At 44.7% G+C, this 21,579-nt stretch overlaps 1 protein-coding gene across 4 annotated transcripts in view; it reads right to left on the bottom strand.

Moving 5' to 3' along the window:
• NBEAL1 (neurobeachin like 1) overlaps window positions 1-21,579 on the bottom strand; it is a 149,940-nt gene that overhangs the window by 7,112 nt on the left and 121,249 nt on the right. For all 4 annotated transcript variants that reach the window (XR_014153462.1, XM_081850394.1, XM_081850396.1 and 1 more), the window contains 13 exons: window positions 20,806-20,946; window positions 16,097-16,227; window positions 14,936-15,045; window positions 14,634-14,751; window positions 11,932-12,029; window positions 10,945-11,061; window positions 9,438-9,527; window positions 8,078-8,187; window positions 6,904-7,076; window positions 5,382-5,476; window positions 3,740-3,856; window positions 2,000-2,161; window positions 259-407 (listed from right to left, as the gene is read on the bottom strand). Coding sequence is in view for 3 of the 4 variants with exons in the window: in XM_081850394.1 (XP_081706520.1) it covers window positions 259-407; window positions 2,000-2,161; window positions 3,740-3,856; window positions 5,382-5,476; window positions 6,904-7,076; window positions 8,078-8,187; window positions 9,438-9,527; window positions 10,945-11,061; window positions 11,932-12,029; window positions 14,634-14,751; window positions 14,936-15,045; window positions 16,097-16,227; window positions 20,806-20,946 (1,611 nt within the window). In the remaining variant the exon portion in view is untranslated. The remainder of the gene's footprint in view (window positions 1-258; window positions 408-1,999; window positions 2,162-3,739; window positions 3,857-5,381; window positions 5,477-6,903; window positions 7,077-8,077; window positions 8,188-9,437; window positions 9,528-10,944; window positions 11,062-11,931; window positions 12,030-14,633; window positions 14,752-14,935; window positions 15,046-16,096; window positions 16,228-20,805; window positions 20,947-21,579) is intronic.

Raw genomic sequence — 21,579 nt, 5'->3', positions numbered from 1 at the left:
TTCGCTCTATAAGACGCACCAGACCACAAGACGCACCTAGTTTTTGGAGGAGGAAAACAAGAAAAAAATAATTCTGAATCTCAGAAGCCAGAACAGCGAAAGCAGCAATCCCTCTTGCTCTTCTGGCTTCTAGGATAGCAGTGCAGCCTGCATTCGCTCCATAACACACACACATATTTCCCCATCCTTTTTAGGGGGGGTGAGTCTTATAGAGCAAAAAATACAGTACTTCCTGCCCCTCCCAACCTTTCTCGTTACCTGTGGAGATCTCGTATGGATAGAAATCCCTGTAGGCTCCCCATGACAATATATTCCCCAGCCAGGCACAGATCCGACACGTCCTCTTTCAGGCTCTCGGAGCCCAAATACCTTCCATTCACAGAATAGAGATGTAGTGCATTTTTATCCTGAGAAAAACAAAGCAGAACTGATTGCAGGAGACTGCATAATGAAGGCATTTCTTCAGAACAGAGGCAGATAAATACTGTGAGAAAGAGAGAGACAGAGAGAAAAGCGAACCTTTTGCTCACACCAGCCTGCGGCAATTTTAAATTGTGCTTCTTTTTTAAAAACATAATTTTGATTCATTTTGTGTTTTACAATTTCACGTAACCGTTTTGCATCCTTAAGGTATCAATGACTTCCCTTCTTCTCTTTCCATGGTTCATTCTGCATATCTTGTATCCCTGCATATTTTACAACAACTGTACCAATCGGTTTTCCTTTTTTCCATCCATCAAACGTTATTTACACCGGTGAATTTATCTTAATGCTGCCGGTGTTTTCAGCTGTACACAATTATTTTCCATATATTCATTAAACATTTCCCCATCTTCTTTAAACGTATGTTCTTCTTGTTTTCTTATTCTTTATGTTAAGTCTGCAAGTTGTGCATATTCTGTCAACTTAAGTTGCCAATCTTTCTGGGTTGGGACTTCGCTCATTTTCTATTTGGGGGCTAACAAAACACGGGCCGCAGTTGTTGCATACATAAATCACCTTTTCTGACACCTGAGAATTTCAGTCTGAGTTATCCCCAACAAAAAGGACCCTGTTTTTTGGGAAAGTAATTTGAAACATTTTTTTCCAATTCATTATAAATCATTTGCCAATACACTTTTACCTTTTTACATGTCCACCACATATGAAAGAGCGATGTGGTGGTTTTAAAGGTTATGTTCTTACATAAATAAATAAACTTCAATTCGTGCTAGGTGTACTACACACTGTTGGGAGAATCTGAGCCCATGAGCTTCAGAAAGAAGGATATTATTATTATCATCATCATCGCCATCATTATTATTACAGTCATACCTTGGAAGTCAAACGGAATCTGTTCTGGAAGTCCGTTCTTCCAAAACGTTCGGAAACCAAATCGCAGGTTCTGATTGGCTGCAGGGAGCTCCTGCAGCCAACCAGAAGCCGTGGAAGCCCCTTCAGACATTCGGGTTCCAAAAGAACATTCGCAAACTGGAACAATCACTTCCGGCGTTCGGGAGCCAAAACGTCCGAATTCCAGGGCATTTGACAACCAAGGTATGACTATATTATTTAATTCAAAGGTATCAGGATGGTTCACAATACAGTTGTAGTAGCTTCGGGATGAATATTTTCAGGTTGCGCTCCGCAGCGGCCCGGAAGTAACGGAGAGCGTTACTTACGGGTTTCGCTGCTCGCGCATGCGCTCAAAATGATGTCACGATCATGCGTGGAAGCAGCGAAACGCGATCCGGCTTGCGCAGACACGCAATCGCGTGTTACGTTTACTTCGGGATGCGAACAGGGATCTGGAACAGATCCCGTTCGTATCCAGAGGTATCACTGTATAAAAATAGGTTAGGAGGGGGCAGGCTGGGGGGGGAGGTAAGAATTGGCCTAAGAGTGCCCAGTTGACTTAAAAACTACCACTGATTCCCTCTCCAAACCCCACCCTAGCCTGGAAGCAAAATAAAACAAGACACATGCTTCTAGGCCTTTGTGAGTCTGGCTGTCCCCATACCTTGAGAGTTGTCTTTCCTTCTACACTGGTGTGGACGACAATATGTCCTTCCCAGGAGACAGCAAGATTTGGGACAGTGATTGAGAGAGCTCTCTCGCAGGGCGGCCGCAGAGTCTTCACGTACTGACCTTTCCGAATCGTATGCACAATCACAGTGCCGTCCTGTTCAGAAGGGAGAAAGAAAAATCCACGCATTCAAAAAGTGTTCTAAGACATTAACAACAACAACAACAATTTATTTATTTATACCCCGCCCATCTGGCTGGGTTTCCTCAAGCACTCTGGGCGGCTCCCAACAGAATATTAAAAGCACAGTAAAATGTCAAACATTAAAAACTTCCCTAAACAGGGCTGCCTTCAGATGTCTTCCAAAAGTCAGGTAGTTGTTTATTTCCTTGACATCTGGTGGGAGGGCGTTCCACAGCGCAGGCGCCACCACCAAGAAGGCCCTCTGCCTGGTTCCCTGTAACCTTACATCTCACAGGGAGGGAACTGCCAGAAGGTCCTCAGAGCTGGACCTCAGTGTCTGGGCTGAATTATTGGAGGGGGAATAGAGACACTCCTTCAGGTTTCAACCCGGGTGTACTTTTTTTAGCATATGTGGAACCATGTGAAGCATTCTGCACGGCAGCAGTACAGGCAGGGGTGTTTAAAAACTCAATTTAAAACAGGGATGTTTTGAACTGAGAATACCAGTGATGAGAGCGGCTCTGTTAGAAATAGAGCAACACACACAAAAAAGACACACAGGGGAGGCAGTGTAGGCTGGTCCAATAATGGGGTACAGCCCCACCATCCTTAACGTGCCCCTGCCCATGGACCTGCCTGCCCTCCTGCCTGACTTATAACCGGTCCAGGGGGTGGCATCCTTTCTCAGCAGTCTCAGCCCTTGTAGAACACATCAGGGTGGAAAATATCAGTTGCCTTTGTCCATCTTCTGCTCTGGCTCCGCCTGTACAGTATCAATTAATTGCTTGGCTTATCATTTGACAGGTTTGGGGCTGTTTTAGGTTTTCCCTGATCTGCAATGTGTGTGCATGTTTCGATTCTATAAATTCTATTTCTATTTCATCAGATACACCAGGTTCCTTTTCCACCCTTCACTTTAAAAGAAAGGAGGAGGAATGATTTTAGAAATAAATACGAAAGCAAAAGCAAAAACCAAAATCCTAAGACCCAGTGCCAAGGACATCACATACATTCTCTCTCTCTCTCTCTCACACACACACACACACACACTGGTATTTAAACAACCTTAAAATACCAATGACTTCCCTTCTTCTCTTTCCATGGTTCATTTTGCATAACATAAATCCCTGCATATTTTATATAAACTAAACCATTCAGCATTCCATTATTACATCCATCAAAAAAACTGTTTGAATTTATCTTAATGCTGCCAACATTTTCAAACGTGCAGCATTTCCCCCCATATATTCAATAAACATTTCCCAATCTTCTTTAAACGTCCCTTCCCTTTAAAGAAGGACGTCACATCTTGAACATGCAACTGTACAATCCTGTACATACGTACTCAGAATTAAATCTCGCTGTGTTCATTGGGACTTATTCCCAGATTAAGTCTGCCTAGCAGTAGTGCAGCCTAAAAACACAACTCGCGAGCGTAAATGCAAGGGGTAACAACGAAGCACATGGACGAGGTCGCCCAAGACTTGAGAATTAAATCACAGGACGGTTATTTGCTTTCAGTGTAGTTGGAGAAATAGCAAGCGAACTCACCCTGCCCCCTGACACAGCCATGTCCAGTTCTGTACTAATGCCAACACAAGAAACTTCATTGGTATGTCCATACAGAATCTGCAACGGTTTAGGTGCCAGGCCTACAGGAACGCCTCCCTGGTATAAATAATAATAATAATAATAATAATAATAATAATAATAATAATAATAATATATTTTAACCATACAGAAGGCCCTTTCAAAACATCAATGCGCTTAGATGCACCTATTAGTCAAACAGTCATTTCTAAATCAGTGGTTCCTTTTGCTTTTCTCGTGGCATAACAAAGCAATTTCTCACAAAATCAATGTACAGAAAATGATTGCAACATATAATCCTGGTAAGAGTCGTGTTTTGAATCAGACTACTGCTGGTATATACAGTGGAACCTCAAATTGATGGCAACCAAAGGAAGGAGTCAGGCTGCACCCTGACCAAAGGCCTGGTGGAACAGCTCTGTCTTGCAGGCCCTGCGGAAAGATGTCAAGTCCTATAGGGCCCTAGTCTCTTGTGACAGAGCGTTCCACCAGATCGGAGCCACAGCTGAAAAAGCCCTGGCTCTGGTTGAGGCCAGCCTAACCTCCCTGTGGCCCAGGACCTCCCAGATGTTTTTGTTTGAAGACTGTAAGGTCCTCTGTGGGGCATACTGGGAGAGGCGGTCCCGTAGGTACGAGGGTTCTAGGCCGTATAGGGCTTTAAAGGTTAAAACCAGCACCTTAAACCTGATCCTGTACTCCACTGGGAGCCAGTGCAGCTGGTATAGCTCCGGGAGAATGTGATCTCGCAGCGAGGACCCCGTAAGGAGTCTTGCTGCGGCATTCTGCACCCGCTGGAGTTTCTGAGTTAGTCTCAAGGGCAGCCCCACATAGAGTGATTTACAATAAAAATAGTGTGGTTTTGCCCTTAGGCCCGGGGGAATCACTCATTTCTCTGTGAAAAGGTGATTTAAAATAAATCAGATCATCATTTTAAAAAATCAACATAGCCTTGTGAAGCAGCTACCACACTCCTAAAAAAGCTGGAGTACTCAGAACGGGATAAACTATTTTAAAGTGGGGTTTTACTGATATTAGTAAATATCAGTAAAACTACGACTCTGTGGTATAAACGATGTGTTGTTTTCTGTGATGGTTTCTCTATCGACTTCCTTGAGGCTGGAGGAAGAAGGGAATATCGGAATCTTGAATAAAAATAAACGAAGGAACTGTGAGTCATGCTCTTTAAGGGATCCTTCAGACCCAATTCGAAATATAGGGCAGCAGGCAACATTTTGTCACATTTAAAACTGCTTGTTCCTTGCAGGAAGCATCGAAAGTGCGAACAAGAGATTTGCGCCTTCAATGTGCAGCAGAACGCTCCAAGGAGTTAACAGCCAATCTTAAGAAAGAGTCTTTTTGGCACCTTAACATGAGCTTTCAAGCACCAGAGCCTACTTTGTCAGCCGTTATCCCAATGGCTTGCTGGCACACGTCCATCGCAGATCCCCAAGTTGCTCCTGTACATTTCGCACATTTTTCCATAATTCAGCAACCACAGAAAGCATGAGTTTGCTCTTAAGACAATCATACCTCAAGGTCACAACACTTCTCCCCCCCCCCTTGCTGCTTCCCAACCCATTGCTGGTTGCCGAAGCTAACTTACCTGCTGAACAACTTGCCATATCATACAAGTGGTGTCCCTTGAGCCCGAAATTAAATGGATTCCACAGAAATCCATAGCCAGGCATGTCACTATATCTGAACAGAGAAGGAAAGTGATTAGCTGAGGACAGCAAGATACGTTCCCAATTTTCAAAATGCAATTTAAAAGGGACTGCGGCGTGCCAGCTTCTACAAAAACAGGTGCGTGGTTCTACGCTGCAAAGCAGCCAGCTGGAAGAATGGTTTAACAGCGAGTAAAGGGTGTCAGCAAGACTCTAAATAAGAAATGATGTGCCTATCTGAGGAAATGAGGATGATCAGGAGTGGAAATGATGATGGAACAGGAGTGGGAAACCTGATTGTATTATTGTATTAATATTATTGTATTGTATTAAATTGTATTACTGTATTTTTCGCTCTATAAGACGCACCAAGACGCACCTAGTTTTTGGAGGAGGAAAACAAGAACAAAAATATTCTGAATCTCAGAAGCCAAAACAGCAAGAGGGATCGCTGCGCAGTGAAAGCAGGAATCCCTCTTGCTGTTCTGGCTTCTGGGATAGCTGCGCAGCCTGAATAAGACGCACACACATTTCCCCTTACTTTTTAGGAGGGAAAAAGTGAGTCTTATAGAGCAAATAATACGGTTATTTAATTTGGTTTGAGTTGATTTGTAATAATTTGGAAAATCAATAAAAATAAATTGGGCAGGGGGGAGAGAAGACAGGGAGACCAATGCCTTGGTGGGCTATCTGGGCTCCGAATCATCGAATGAGATTAGCAGGATCACTTTGGGAAGCAGAAGTACTATTGCACCGAAGCAGCAGAGATAGCTCTAATTCTCTGCGCCGGAGGGAGGGGGGAATCCATTCCATAAGGGGCTTCCTTTTGCATTTCTAGTTTGTGCACGACTCTTGCTAATTGATCAAAGCAACATACTGAAGTACCCACCTCTCCCTCTCATAGCTGTCAACCGTCCCTTATTTGGCGGGAAAGTCCCTTATCCCAGCGCTGTGTCCCGCTGCTGTCCCTTATTGATGATGTCCCTTAAATTTCCCAGGTTTCAAAGGAAGCAGCTCCTCTCCCTCCCTCCCTCCCTCCCGGCCAGGGAGGAGGGAGGCTCCAACTGTGTTGCTTGGCTGCGGTGCTCACCCAATAAGGAGTCTAAGAACGACTGCGGGGTGGAGCTTGCATGCCTTGTGCCAATCAAATCGGCCGCATTGCCTGGGGACTCACCTTTGCTCAGCACTTCCCAGCGGAGAGGTGATGGTGGTTTTCCTTGCTGCATCCCCTTTGCTGGGTTGCTGTGCTGTGGGAACCACCGCTTGAGGCTTTGTTTGGCTGCTAGCTGGGCTTTCTGCCTTTGGCTCAGAGGGGCTCAGAACTTGAACATACCTGTGCTCTGAAAATCCCTTATTTGGCTGCTGATCCCTTATTTCCGAGGCTGCTGGCCCCTTATTTTCAAATCTGTAAGTTGACAGCTATGCTCCCTCTCCCATTCCCCGTTATCAGAAATGACTTACCCATGTGCCTAATATGCTGTGCCATCAATTTCCCCTTCGTGAGTGACGTCACTCTGATGCTGTTGTCCCAATGGCCTCCACTAAATAGCAGCTTTGCATCGTGAGATGCTACAAACAACTTGGGTGTAATCTCCAGTCCTGGCACAAAAGGACCACTCACGCTTCGTTGTGTTCTGCAAACAATGGGTTACGTTAAGGTCTGCGTTGCCTCCTCAAAGGCATTAATTTCCACTACCTAGAATGCTCAGCTCAAATAACATAATTTCAAGATATATATGAGTTCATTAAACTCACCCGCACAAATACAGAAAACGAAATAAAGCTATGCAAAAGACAGGGAAGCAATTCGTAATTTATCGAAATTCCCAAAGCTCATTGCCTATATTTAATCTCAGCAATGAGCATTATTATTCTCATACTAGCTAAAGGCCTTTTACTATGGCAGGTCACAAGATGTGACTCTCTTATCAAAGTGACTAAGATAAAGGTGACCATGAAGAGCTGGCCATAGTTTGATGGCTCAGACAAAATGGAAACTGTGGTTTGCCTCAAACCATGACTGGGAGTGGGAAGAATAACAGAAGGTGTGGTCCCAAGGCTTCTCGTTGCTTATCCACATGGCTTGGCATTATGTCTGAACCACTCAAATACATTCAAAGCTGGTGAGTTTCAAAGCTGAGCATAGATCTGAGTAGAGGCTCTGAGACATTATGGTCCATGTTCTAACTACTGCATGACACCAGCTTTTAATACACATTTTTTCCCTCTGTACAGTGGTACCTCGGATTACATACGCTTCAGGTTACATGTGCTTCAGGTTACATACGCTTCAGGTTACATGCGCTTCAGGTTACATACGCTTCAGGTTACAGACTCTGCTAACCCAGAAATAGTTCTTCAGGTTAAGAACTTTGCTTCAGGATGAGATCAGAAATCGGGCGGTGGCGGCATGGCGGCAGCAGGAGGCCCCATTAGCTAAAGTGGTGCTTCAGGTTAAGAACAGTTTCAGGTTAAGTACGGACCTCCGGAACGAAAGTACTTAACCCAAGGTACCACTGTACCTACATCTGTGTTGTTTACAACCAAGGGTAACACTTCAGACGTCTGACGAAAGTCCTCCTGAATCATGGCATGATAAAGACCAGAAAATGAACTTTATTCTTATTTTACTCACTTGGGATTAGTCACAGTTTGATCTCTCAGAAAAGTGAAATAGTTGGAGATATTTCTGTCGTAAGGCAACCACCCATGAGTTCCAATGACGCAGTTCTGACTCACTGTTACCTTCAGAAGAACGTGCATTGGGAAAAAGCAGAGAAACGGTCAATGATTAAAGCAGTGCGTCTAACTAGCTACATTTATACAACGATCAATATCAAGGAGGAGAACAGCTGATTTTCCTTCTCTTCTCCCCCCCACTTCCCCCCTTGTTTAGATTGTAGTAGTAGTAGCAGTAATAATAATGATGATGATAATGATAATGATAATAATAATAATATGAGGGTAGAGATGCATCTTTACTGCCATTTACTAGGCACTGTAATAATAATCTCATCTACTTGAAGAGAGTGAAAGTGCTTCAGACCAGGGCAAAATGAGCTCAGTTGAAAGAACACTCCATGTTTGTGGTTTTTCACAGTTATATAGGGAAATGGCATCATCATCATTATTATTATTAATTATATTATTATTATTATTATTATTATTATTATTATTATTATTATTATTATTAAATATATACCGCTCTATACCTGGGGGTCTCAGGGCAGTTCACAAAATAAAATCAAGATATAAAACCACAAAATACATAATAAAAATAAAACAACAACCCAACAGCCCCCCCATAAAAAAACACACTTTAAAAGAGCATAGGATGTCGATCAGAACAAGCAAAGGCCTGGTTAAAAAGGAAGGGTTTTGCCTGGCACCTAAAAGTATATAATGAAGGCGCCAGGCGAACATCCCTGGGGAGAGCATTCCACAGACGGGGAGCCACTGCAGAGAAGGCCCTGTCCTCATGTTGCCACCCTCCACACTTCACGTGGAGGAGGTACATGAAGGAGGGCCTCAGAAGATGATCTCAGGGTCCGGGTAGGTTCGTATGGGAAGAGGATGTTCTTGAGGTACAGTGGTGCCCCGCAAGACGAATGCCTCGCAAGACGGAAAACTCGCTAGGCGAAAGAGTTTTCCGTTTTGGAGGTGCTTCGCAAAACGAATTTCCTATGGGCTTGCTTCGCAAGACACAAATGTCTTGCGAGTTCCTGCGGGTTTCCCCCCCTTTTTCTAAGCCACTAAGCCGCTTATCCGCTTATCCGCTAAAAGCCGCTAAACCGCTAAGCCGTCAATGGGCTTGCTTCGCATGACGAAAAAACCGCTAGACGAAGAGACTCGCGGAACGGATTCTTTTCGTCTTGCGAGGCACCACTGTATTGCGGTCCTGAGCCGTTTAAGGCTTAAGAGCATACAAATCACTATCAAACTCAGTTGATAATCCCAAACAACAACAACAGCACTCTTCGTCACATCCTACTCACCAAAATCTCTGGGCTCCCTTGTGACATGAAAGAACGTGACTGATTCCTGGGGACAATGGACTTAACAATAGGTATCCCATCGCTGATCCCCTAAGAGAGAGGAGTGGGTGGGTGGAAAAAAAATAATAATTTCAGTTGGCAACAGTTGAATGACATTGGGCAGATAGTATTTGGCAAAGCTCCCCATGATATCAACAAGTTGTGCAAATCCTTTTGGTACAGCAGTCTCCAACATTTTTAGAGCAAGGGTCAACCTTTATCCCAACCATGCAACTGGGGATCCACACCCTCATTTTCTCCCCCTTCCGCTTGTAGGGTTGCTGTTGAGATCTGCTTTGGGTCAGACTGCATCCCAGTAATGGCTGGGACGGGAAATTGGCTGCCCTGCAGATACTGCTGGACTACAACTCCCATCATCGCTGACCAATGGGGTCATGCTAGCTGGAGCTGATGGGAGTTGGGAGTCCGGCTGCAGGTTTCTGACCCACCAGTCGAAAACCAATGTCTTGGGCTCATGTATCCTAAAGGCACAAGGCAAGGAAGTGTAGGAAAGGTATGCTCCTCAGCAATGTTATTCTCCTTGCCACTCTATCCCAAATATGTCCATATGAGATAATGACTGGGTATCTTCTTCTTTGGCGATCACTCGTAGATTGTCTTCCATGAACATGGCTTTAACCAGCCACAGGCAAACTCGGCCCTCCAGATGTTTTGAGACTGCAATTCCCATCATCCCTGACCACTGGTCCTGTTAGCTAGGGATGATGGGAGTTGTAGTCCCAAAACATCTGGAGGGCCGAGTTTGCTATGCCTGGTTTTAACAGTGAGTCCGTAAGTGACTGTGGAGGCCAATTCTGGATCCACACGTCCTTCCACAGTGGGGACATAGGTATCCAGGCGGGATTTGATCACGGTGAGGGTTTGCCAAGCGTGCCTTCCTCTTCACACGTTTCTAACTTTCATCCGGAGTTTGAGTGTCTTCAAAGCCCATGACACCTTTGGTAAAGGCTGTTCTCCAACGGGAGAGCTCACAGGCCAGTGTTTCCCAGTTCTCTGTGTCTATACTACATTTTTCTTTAGATTTGCCTTGAGATTTGCCTCTTTAAAACTTTTGTTGACCACCAGCATTACGCTTTCCATTTTTAAGTTTGGAATAGAGTAGTTGCTTTGGAAGACAGTAACCAGGCATCCGAACGACATGACAAGTCTCATGAAATTGTTGAAGAACCATTGCTTTGTTAATCGCCTTGCAAGAAGGCATGGTGAGTGAAGAAAGGTCAGGACTAACACTCATTGATTTTGTGGAACAGTGCCAGGGCCCCAAGCTAATCTTATAAGAGACCAGCCCTAGCCTTTTGAACACACTGCATGCATCACAGATAGGTAACCTTGCAACGAGCAAGACAGGCAGAATGGCTGCAGATTTTGGCCTAGCTAGAAAGAACCCCGTTGTTTTCAAGCCGACTCTCTCTAAATTCATGTTTATGCAATGTTGTCAAGATGTTACCTCAATGAAGAATGACTTCAATTCAGGGAGATGTTGGAACAGGTGAAATGCGGCGTTTTCATTTCTGGTCTGCTTCTGCACCACTTCCGCCGCAGAAAGCCTTGCAGGATGCGGCTCCTGGGTAAAACATAAATAGCAGGGAAAGTCGCAATTGTGGAAGCCTTCTTCACACCTGGCAACAAAGTTACTAGGAATTTAGGCATGCCTAATTATTGGGCAAGCATATTTTGCAAGGAGCCTAGGAGAATAACTTAGTAAATCCAGTACAATGATGGCAGGATGAAACATATACACTCACACGGGGTTCTCTAGCCAAATTTAAGTTTTCAACTCTGCATATTTATTTGTTTTTCTACATTTACAGTCCACATTTCTCCCGCCATGGAACTCAAGGTGGTGACCGTGTGGTTCCCAGGCACTGACCAGAGCTAAAGGTAAAGGTAAAGGGGCCCCTGACCATTAGGTCCAGTCGTGACCGACTCTGGGGTTGCGGCGCTCATCTCGCATTATTGGCCGAGGGAGCCGGCGTACAGCTCCCGGGTCATGTGGCCAGCATGACTAAGCTGCTTCTGGCGAACCAGAGCAGCGCATGGAAACGCCGTTTACCTTCCCGCTGGAGTGGTACCTATTGATCTACTTGCACTTTGATGTGCTTTCGAACTGCTAGGTTGGCAGGAGCAGGGACCGAGCAACGGGAGCTCACCCCGTCACAGGGATTCGAACCGCCGACCTTCTGATTGACAAGTCCTAGGCTCTGTGGTTTAACCCACAGCGCCACCTGCATCCCTGACCAGAGCTAGACCAACTTAATTTTGACAAGACTCAAAGGCCTTGTGTGCCTTTGGACCCCCCCCACACACACACCAGAAACAATATATTCTTCCCCTCGCTTCCCCTCCACCCACAGAATATCCAAAAGGAGTGTTTCAGTGCAGGAAATAGCCTGGATAGCAAACTTGTGTTCTCTATTGCTGCCAAAGGACTTACCTTGAGTAGCTGACAAGGTGTTTGTCCAAAATTATTAATCATCCCCTCTAAAGCTTTCCTTTCTTTCTCGTCGGTCAAGGCATCGAGATCTACAGCTCCTGGGATGACAGTAAACCAATCAGCACAGCACACCCCATTCATTTAATTACACAATTTAGGCACAAGGTCTTTCGCCTAATTTATCTGTTACTGGGAGGCATGTAGTTGCTGCCTCCTTTGCAGCTGTTCCCATGATGCTCCTTCATAAGGGATGGAGGCCTTTGTATTAGAAGTTACCATCCACACACTTCTGCGCTTTTCTGCTTGGGTGGTGGCACCTCAGTAAACCACTTCTTACTGTTTATAGCAGTTTTCCCCGGAGGCAGAGGACAAGAATAGGAGTGATACTCAAATTCTCCAAGTCAAGAGCTTCTTTATTGCTTGACTGGTTGCACAAGGGTCATTCCACATCGAATCAATGCAAAAAAGAAGGGTTTCGCCACCCACCATCTCGAATTTTGATGAAACTTGGTGTACACCCTTCCCTTATGGTTGAAAAAAAAAAACCTTAAATTTTTTATAGCACTTCAAAGTTTTATGAAATCTGTGTTTCTGTTCCTCTTGAGAAGACATAAGAGACCCGTAAATTTTATTTTTTGTTGAGAAAGAGCATGTCTTTGCAATAATTTTCACCATCAAAAACTTTTGATTCCATCATGCCCTCACACTGAAAATTTAGGTTTTCTAAACCTCATTTTTCCACCAAAAAAACTACATTTATACATTTTTTTAGGCATTTATAAAAAAAATTGAGTGTTAGTGTATTTTTCCCTGAAAAATATGCTATTGAGCTCTGTGTAAAATTTCATCATGCTATTGAGCTCTGTGCAAAATTTCAAAGAGATCTGATCATTGGTTATGGAGAAAAAATATAAAATGCACACAAGGCTGAGGATCTCAGGAGGGACAGAAACACAGATTTCACGAAACTTTGAAGTGCTATAAAATTAAAACTGTTTGAGATAGAGGGGGTGTTATGTACTGAGTAGAATAGGATCCAAAAGGCAGCAGTCTGATTGGTCCTAGAACAATAGGGTTCAGAATACAGCAGTCTGATTGGTCCTAGAACAATGCAGCAGTATGTTTGGTCCGCAGGAGCCAACCAATCCAGCTCCAGGTGGAAGTGAATCCGCAACCTGATTGGCCTACAGGAGAATCCCAGAATTAGCCAATCACGTGCGGCCCATTGTGTAAATAATGTATATAAAGCAGATATTTTAGGGGAACTTTCATTCCTCACTACTATGAGCTGAATAAAGAGCATGAAATCCACACTCAACTCCGAGTATATTTCAGGGGGGAAATTTCAGGGGGTTTCTTTCAACCATAAGGGAAGGGTGTACACCAGGTTTCATCAAAATCCGAGATGGTGGGTGGCATGACCACATTGAACTGACGTGGGATGACCCACAAGCATTTCTGTTACTTTTATATACAGTGGTGCCTCGCAAGACGAAATTAATCCGTTCCGTGAGGCTCTTCGTCTAGCGGTTTTTTCGTCTTGCGAAGCAAGCCCATTGACAGCTTAGCGGATTAGCGCTATTAGCGGTTTAGCAGCTTTTAGCGGATCAGCTGATAAACAGCTTAGCGGCTTAGGAAAAGGGGGGGGAGGGGGGAAAACCCGCAGGAACTCACAAGACATTTTGTCTTGTGAAGCAAGCCCATAGGGAAATTCGTTTTGCGAAGCGCCTCCAAAACGGAAAACCCTTTCGTCTAGCGGGTTTTCCGTCTTGCGAGGCGTTCGTCTTGTGGGGCACCACTGTACAATCTATTTGCATTCCTTCTTTATCTCTCCAGCACAGTATAATCTCATTCCAGTAATTGACAATCCTGACACAGCAAAAGCCACAGTATCAGCAGCACACATTGTCTTATTTCCAACCTTGTTGTCAGTGCTGGCAGCGTGTGTGTGCACATGCTCTTTCCTTGTGCGGAAATTGCAGCCTGCAACTTTCTCCCTTTATTTTCACCTCCAGCTGACACCAGACAAGCCAAGAACGCCACTCCTACACACTAAAGAAAATTCTGGAACCCTCTTTAAAGCTTCCAGGAACTTTTATCTGTTTTTTAAAGAACGTTTTCCTAACACTTTGCCTCCCCCCACCCTACTCTACCTCGATGTTGTAGCTCAATGGGAATTAGCCATAAAATGCTATGAGGCAGAAATCAGCAAGTTGCAATAATTTTGCCATGTAAATCACATTTAACTCCTTCCCACACGATACAATGATTTAAGAGTAACGTATAGTTTGGAGAAGGCTGATCGCCGAAGAATTGATGCTTCTGAATTATGGTACTGGAGGAGACTCTTGAGAGTCCCAGGGACTGCAAGAAGATCAAACTTATCCATTCTTAAGGAAATCAGCCCTGAGTGCTCACTGGAAGGACAGATCCTGAAGCTGAGGCTCCAAGACTTTGGCCACCTCCTGAGAAGAGAAGACTCCCTGGAAAAGACCCTGATGTTGAGAAAGATGCGAGGGCACAAGGAGAAGGGGACGACAGAGGACAAGATGGTGGGACAGTGTTCTTGAAGCTACCAGCATGAATTTGACCAAACTGTGGGAGGCAGTGGAAGACAGGAGTGCCTGGCGTGCTCTGGTCCATGGGGTCACGAAGAGTCGGACACGACTAAACGACTAAACAAGAAAAACATAGCTTGGTACCTTCATAAGTACAGTAATAGAACACATTCATGGCCTCCACCGCAGCTGGCCCTCTCTGTTTGTAGCCAAAAATGAGATCTATCCACTCGTGGAGATGAGCAGAGACGTACTCCGATTCCTAGGACAGACCGAGAGAACGGGTTTCAGCACTCGCAGGAAAAGTGGCGGTGGAGGCCGCTGCAAAGTATTGTACATGCAAATCAAACGGTAGCAACAAAACGTACAGCTTAAGCCTTGCGGGCAGCATGTGCTATGTGCATTTTCGACACTCCACTGAGCCCAGAGGGCAATCAATAGCTCACCAAAGCTTTCCTGTGTTTAAAAATGAAGTCCTCTGGTGACTGGGCCCATTTCGGGAGAAGAACATCATTCACAACTTCTTTCGAGATCTGCAGCTGACCCAAGCTGAAATCTGTAGAGCCGCAATTAAGACAATTAGGTTGCTATTAACCATGCAAAACAAACAACAATAACTTATTATTTATACCACAAAATCAAAATTGTCGATAAATAATAATAATAATAATAATAATAATAATAATAATAATAATAATAATAATTTATTATTTATACCCCAACCAACTGGCTGGGTTTCCCCAGCCACTCTGGGCAGCTTCCAACCGAATATTAAAAACAATACAGCATCAAACATTAAAAACTTCCCTAAACAGGCCTGCCTTCAGATGTCTTTTAAAAATAGGATAGCTGCTTATTTCCTTGACATCTGAAGGGAGGGTGTTCCACAGGGCAGGTGCCACCACTGAGAAGGCCCTCTGCCTGGTTCCCTGTAACCTCACTTCTCGCAGTGAGGGAACCGCCAGAAGGCCCTCGGAGCTGGATCTCAGTGTCCGGACAGAACGATGGGGGTGGAGACACTCCTTCAGGTATACAGGACCAAAGGTCAGCACCAACACTTTGAATTGTGCTCGGAAACGATAAATGAAGCATTTATCAGGAGTTTTTAAAAGTCCATATGGAAGGGAGGTGAGAGGACAAAAAAAAAAAAGCTGCACAGGTAAATGATTACTTTGTGAGCCTGGATAGCTCAGTTGGTTAGACCATGGTGCTGATAACACCAAGGTTACAGGTTCGATCCCTGTATGGACCAGCTGCATATTCCTGCATTGCAGGGGGTTGGACTAGATGATCCTCAGGGTCCCTTCCAACTCTACAGTTCTAAATGGATTTCAGAAACAGTTATACAACAGAATATATCAGGAATGAGGAACCTGGGAGCTGGAGTCCCAACAACATCTGTGAGGTATACACCTCTGAAATACATTAAAAAACCAGTAATTTGGCTAAAAACAACTCCCATGCTTATTAGCTGTATGTGAATTTCTATGTGCCCTGCAACTAGGGGATCAAAATTTCAGCCAAGCACTTTACTTAGAATAGTTAACTACAACCAGGCAGCTTCTCCTCAGGGAAACGCACAGCCAGAAAAACATTCCACTACTTACTATTTTGATTCTCTAAGAACTCTGGAAAGTAGAAGAATTCTGGGATTAGCTCTTTTACATCGTTGGGGTTCTCCATGAGAGCCTGCCAGGTAGCAGGAATGGAATGGAACTGCCGATCCGCACAGTCAAATCTGTGGATTAGAGAACACATGGGACATGTGCCCTGAGAAATCTCTGAATGCAATCCAAGGCGTAAGGAGGGATACTATCAATGCAAACACCAGGATTCTGCTTAAACAGCACAGCTGTCTGCATTCCTTTGACAGCTTAAATGGCCCAATCCTACCATCATGTGGTCCACAATGGTGTTATTAAACCCAAGAGCCCGTATAGAGTCCTTATGTGGGTTCTCTATCTATAGGAGAAAATATCAGAGGCCAACCAGAGAATACAGTGGTACCTCGGGTTACAGACGCTTCAGGTCACAGACTCCGCTAACCCAGAAATAATACCTCGGGTTAAGAACTTTGCTTCAGGATGAGAACAGAAATCATGCTCCGGCGGCGCGGCAGCAGTGGGAGGCCCCATTAGCTAAAGTGGTGCTTCAGGTTAAGAACAGTTTCAGGTTAAGTATGGACCTCCGGAACGAATTAAGTACTTAACCCGAGCTACCACTGTATTCATCATCATCATCATCAAACCTTTATTGGCATCACTTACAAACATTCAGAATAAATAGGCCAGGGTGATCTTGTCGCCTTTTCAACAGTACAGTCATTTGCCAAAGGGAAGAAGAGGCGAGCAATCTATTTCAGCAGAGAATACTGGGAAGCAAAGCAGCTAGTAAGCCTGATCTTTATTGAACTGTTGCAACAGGGGCCCCCACTCACAGAGGGAGGAGAGGAAACCAGAACAATAGTGTGAAAACCCTTATACAGACTTTTGAAATTGCCACTCTGTAGCTCAAGACCCCCCCTCCAATACAGTGGTACCCTGGGTTACATATGCTTCAGGTTACATACGCTTCAGGTTACAGACTCTGCTAACCCAGAAATAGTGCTTCAGGTTAAGAACTTTGCTTCAGGATGAGAACAGAAATCGTGCTCCAGCAGCGCAACAGCAGCACGGTGGCCCCATTAGCTAAAGTGGTGCTTCAGGTTAAGAACAGTTTCAAGTTAAGTACGGACCTCCGGAACGAATTAAGTACTTAACCCGAGGTACCACTGTACATAATACATACATCACAGAAGGGGCAGCCTACAGCAGAATCCTGTCCGGCAGGAAATGGGTTTACCTGGAAAGCCTGGCCATTCTTTTGTGATGGTAAATACTTAATTCCTGAGTCCAGGTCACAGGCTCACCCTATTCATACACAAGGCAGGATTTGTGAGCACAGAGAAAAATGGGGAGGCTTTTCCCGTTTCCATCCAAACTGCAGAGGAATATTTGAGGTCACTGAAACTGTTTCAGGCGTGTGGTCTATATATTTATGTATGTGTTTGCCTGGCACATTTATGAACATTTATTTTATACAGTCATACCTCGGGTTACAGATGTTTCAGGTTGTGTTTTTTCAGGTTACAGACCCGACAAAACCCGGAAGTACCGGAATGGGTTACTTCCAGGTTTGGGCAGTCGTGTATGCGCAGAAGCACCGAGTCACAACATGCACATGCGCGCTGCTACAAGTTGTGAACGTGCATCCCGCACAGATTACATTCGCACCCCAAGCGTCCACTGTATCTTAGACCTTATAATTCTCATAGGTAAAGGTAAAGGGACCCCTGACCATTAGGTCCAGTTGTGACCGACTCTGGGGTTGCGGTGCTCTTCTCGCTTTATTGGCTGAGGGAGCCGGTGTACAGCTTCCGGGTCATGTGGCCAGCATGACTAAGCCGCTTCTGATGAACCACAGCAGTGCACAGAAATGCCGTTTACCTTCCCGCGGGAGTGGTACCTATTTATCTACTTTGACGTGCTTTCGAACTGCTAGGTTGGCAGGAGCAGGGACTGAGCAACAGGAGTTCACCCTGTCATGAGGATTCAAACCACCGACCTTCTGATCGGCAAGCCCAAGAGGCTCAGTGGTTTAACCCACAGCGCCACCCGCGTCCATAATTCTCATAACAATGGTAAATAACTGGCAAGTTGTTATTCCTTATCTGTAAAATGCGAGAAGCAACCCGAAGAGTACCTGCCAATGCAAATTATGTGAAGCCAACCGTTTTTTAACTGAGCAGCTTTGCTTCTTTTCTACTTTGGTGTGGCCAATAATCCCAACCACCTCTGGTTGATGGATTATGCTGAAATGGCCAAAATGACGGGAAGAAACAGAAATCAGGAAGACCGAAATTTTAATAAGGAATGGAGGATATTTATAACTTATCTTAAAAACCATGGTAAACAGTTAAACTCGTTAGCAGGGTTGGAATATCACTTGGTGAATTTTGGACGCAATGGAGAAGTAAAAGATTTTGGATTATCATGAAAGTTGCAGGAGGAAACGATTAACAATAGGACCCACAAAGGTGAGGCGGGAAGTCCTGGAGATTCTTTGGAATCTTGTTTCTATGCTGTATGTTCGATATGTGACTGTAAAGTTTTAATATGAAAAACCAAGTAAGTAAATTTAAATAATAATCCCAACCACCTTCCTGTATATTTTTATAGCACCATCCTAGCATGTCTATTAAGCCCCAATACATCCAATGAGATTTATCCGCTAGCACATGGGTTTAGGTGTGTGGCCTTGTTTTTCTTAATTTATTGCATTTTTATTCCTCCCTTACTCCAAGGAGTTCTGGGCAGCCAATATGCTGGCTAGGATAAGAAACGGCAAATGGCCCAGGGTCATCTTGAGAAAACTTCCCAAGGGGTAGGGGATCTGAACCTGTACCTTCTTAATCCTAGGGTGGATCTAAACACCGGGGAGGCACTATAAATAAGTCAGAAATTAGATCGTTACAACAAAAGAGAGAAAAATCCTATGGAAAATCACATTTTAAAATTCCTTGCTTTCTGGCGCCATCTGGTGTTGCGTGTTTGCATCACATTAAAATTGCTGTTTCTTTACTAATGTCGCTAAGTCCCTCGAATGACAGCGCAACCACTCCGCCACACTTGTGGGTCTCATTCTATGGATGGCAGCTGGGCAATTTCAGGCGAATATTAGCTTACAATCCATGTAAAATCCACATTCATTTTGTCCAATGGAATGCACTAATGTTTTAACCTATGGGTAGGCAAACTAAGGACCGGGGGCTGGATCCGGCCCAATCCCCTTCTAAATCCGGCCTACAGATGGTCCAGGAATCAGTGTCTTTTTACATGAGTAGAATGTGTGCTTTTATTTAAAATGCATCTCTGGGTTATTTGTGGGGCCTGCCTGGTGTTTTTACATGAGTAGAATGTGTCCTTTGATTTAAAATGCATCTCTGGGTTATTTGTGGGGCACAGGAATTCGTTCATTTTTTCCCCAAAATACAGTCCGGCCCCCCACAAGGTCTGAGGGACAGTGGACCGGCCCCCTGCTGAAAAAGTTTGCTGCCCCCTGTTTTAACCCAATATTTTGTAAGATGTGTGGCTTCTCTGAAAATGTTTGCAAAAGTGCTTACCTCCTGGGGGGGGGGGTTGAGCATTTTTTCAGTATGCAGAGATGTCATGATATGATCCTGTAACTGTCTTGTTTTCCCCCCAGGTTGGGGAAAATAAAATATATCAGTTTGCATTTCTTAGTGCAGAAAGTACTGACCTGATGTGCAGAGATCTTTCCTATTCTAATTAATTCAAGGGGCTTCTGGAAGCTTCTCTGTGAGAAAGAAGCAAGCAGAAAGTTCATGGCGTTTGGCTTATTCCTTCAGAGAGGCTGAGTACAGCTGGCTTAAAAACTGGTCCTGTTATCTCTTTCTGTCAAGGTCATGCTGACTATAAAAGTAGGGCCAGAAGGAGCCTGGTTTTCAACCTTTCTCTTTCTATCTTTTTTTCCCCTTCTGGTGTGGTGGTTCTGCACAGAGTGTGCTTAGTTTAGACTTATTATAAGGTATTGTAAGTTTAAGTTAAGTCTGCTACAACTGGATTTCTTATGGACAGTGCCAATCCTGAATGTATCGGATCCGTGAACATTATGCTCATGTGCCTTCAGTAGCAGTAAAGCTCTGTTGGATGAAATACAATTGCCTCTGGTCTATTTTTTGGGAATCCTGCAACGTGTTTAAGTTTTTACTCTGCTAACTATACGTCGTGCTTTTGAATTATGATGCTGGAGGAGACTCTTGAGAGTCCCATGGACTGCAAGAAGATCAAACGTATCCATTCTTAAGGAAATCAGCCCTGAGTGCTCACTGGAAGGACAGACCCTGAAGCTGAGGCTCCAAGACTTTGGCCACCTCATGAGAAGAGAAGACTCCCTGGAAAAGACCCTGATGTTGGGAAAGATGGAGGGCACAAGGAGAAGGGGACGACAGAGGACGAGATGGTTGGACAGTGTTCTCGAAGCTACCAGCATGAGTCTGACCAAACTGCAGGAGGCAGTGGAAGACAGGAGTGCCTGGCGTGCTCTGGTCCATGGGGTCACAAAGAGTCGGACATGTCTAAACGACTAAACAAACAACAACAACAACTATACGTCACAGTTCTGCTCTGGATCAATACTTTGTAGAATTCCATTACAAAATATGCCAGACATGTGCTTTCCAGAGAGAGGAGGGTTCATCCTTAACCGAGACAGCAAGGAGGGAGATGTTTCCGACTGATTCATGTCATACTCCTACCTGCCACTCTGAAGCTGGATGTGCAATGTGGTAAAAGGCTCTACCCGGATGAGGTAATGCATGACTCCGGCTGCATTGGAATAGTGAGTGCCGTAGTGGAACTTGTCGACAATTCCAAGTGGATCCTCAAAGTTCTCATATCTTTAAAAGAGAGAGAGAGAGAGAATAGGCATTCCATAGCTGAATTCTCTCACCAAATGAATCAAATGCTGATTTCCGGTATATGAACATTTCAGGATTCCCACCCCACCCCCCCAACCAAGATGTTATTCTGTTACCAGTTAGCACCTGTGATATTAAAAACACTCTTCCACCAAAAATGTTTGGGAAACGGCGTTGTTACAGGGTGTTGCAACTATGCTCACTTTAGAACACAGGGGGAAATAAAGAGCAACACACATATTTTGGGGAGAGCAAACATTAGTTTGAAAGTAAGATGAGTGCGGGTGGTGCTGTGGGTTAAACCACAGAGCCTAGGACTTGCCGATCAGAAGGTTGGCGGTTCGGATCCCCGCGGGGGGGGGGGGGGGCTCCCACTGCTTGGTCCCTGCCGCCGCCAACCTAGCAGTTCAAAAGCACATCAAAGTGCAAGTAGATAAATAGGTACCGCTCCAGTGGGAAGGTAAACAGCGTTTCTGTGTGCTGCTCTGGTTCGCCAGAAGTGGCTTAGACATGCTGGCCACATGACCCGGAAGCTGTACGCAGGCTACCTTGGCCAATAAAGCAAGATGAGCGCCGCAACCCCAGAGTCGGCCACGACTCGACCTAATGGTC

The sequence above is a fragment of the Podarcis erhardii genome (assembly GCF_964252035.2).
Source record: "Podarcis erhardii genome assembly, chromosome: 1".
Lineage (NCBI taxonomy): Eukaryota > Metazoa > Chordata > Lepidosauria > Squamata > Lacertidae > Podarcis > Podarcis erhardii.
The sequence above is the reverse complement of the archived record's forward strand: the minus strand, read 5'-3'. Positions and strand labels throughout refer to the sequence as shown.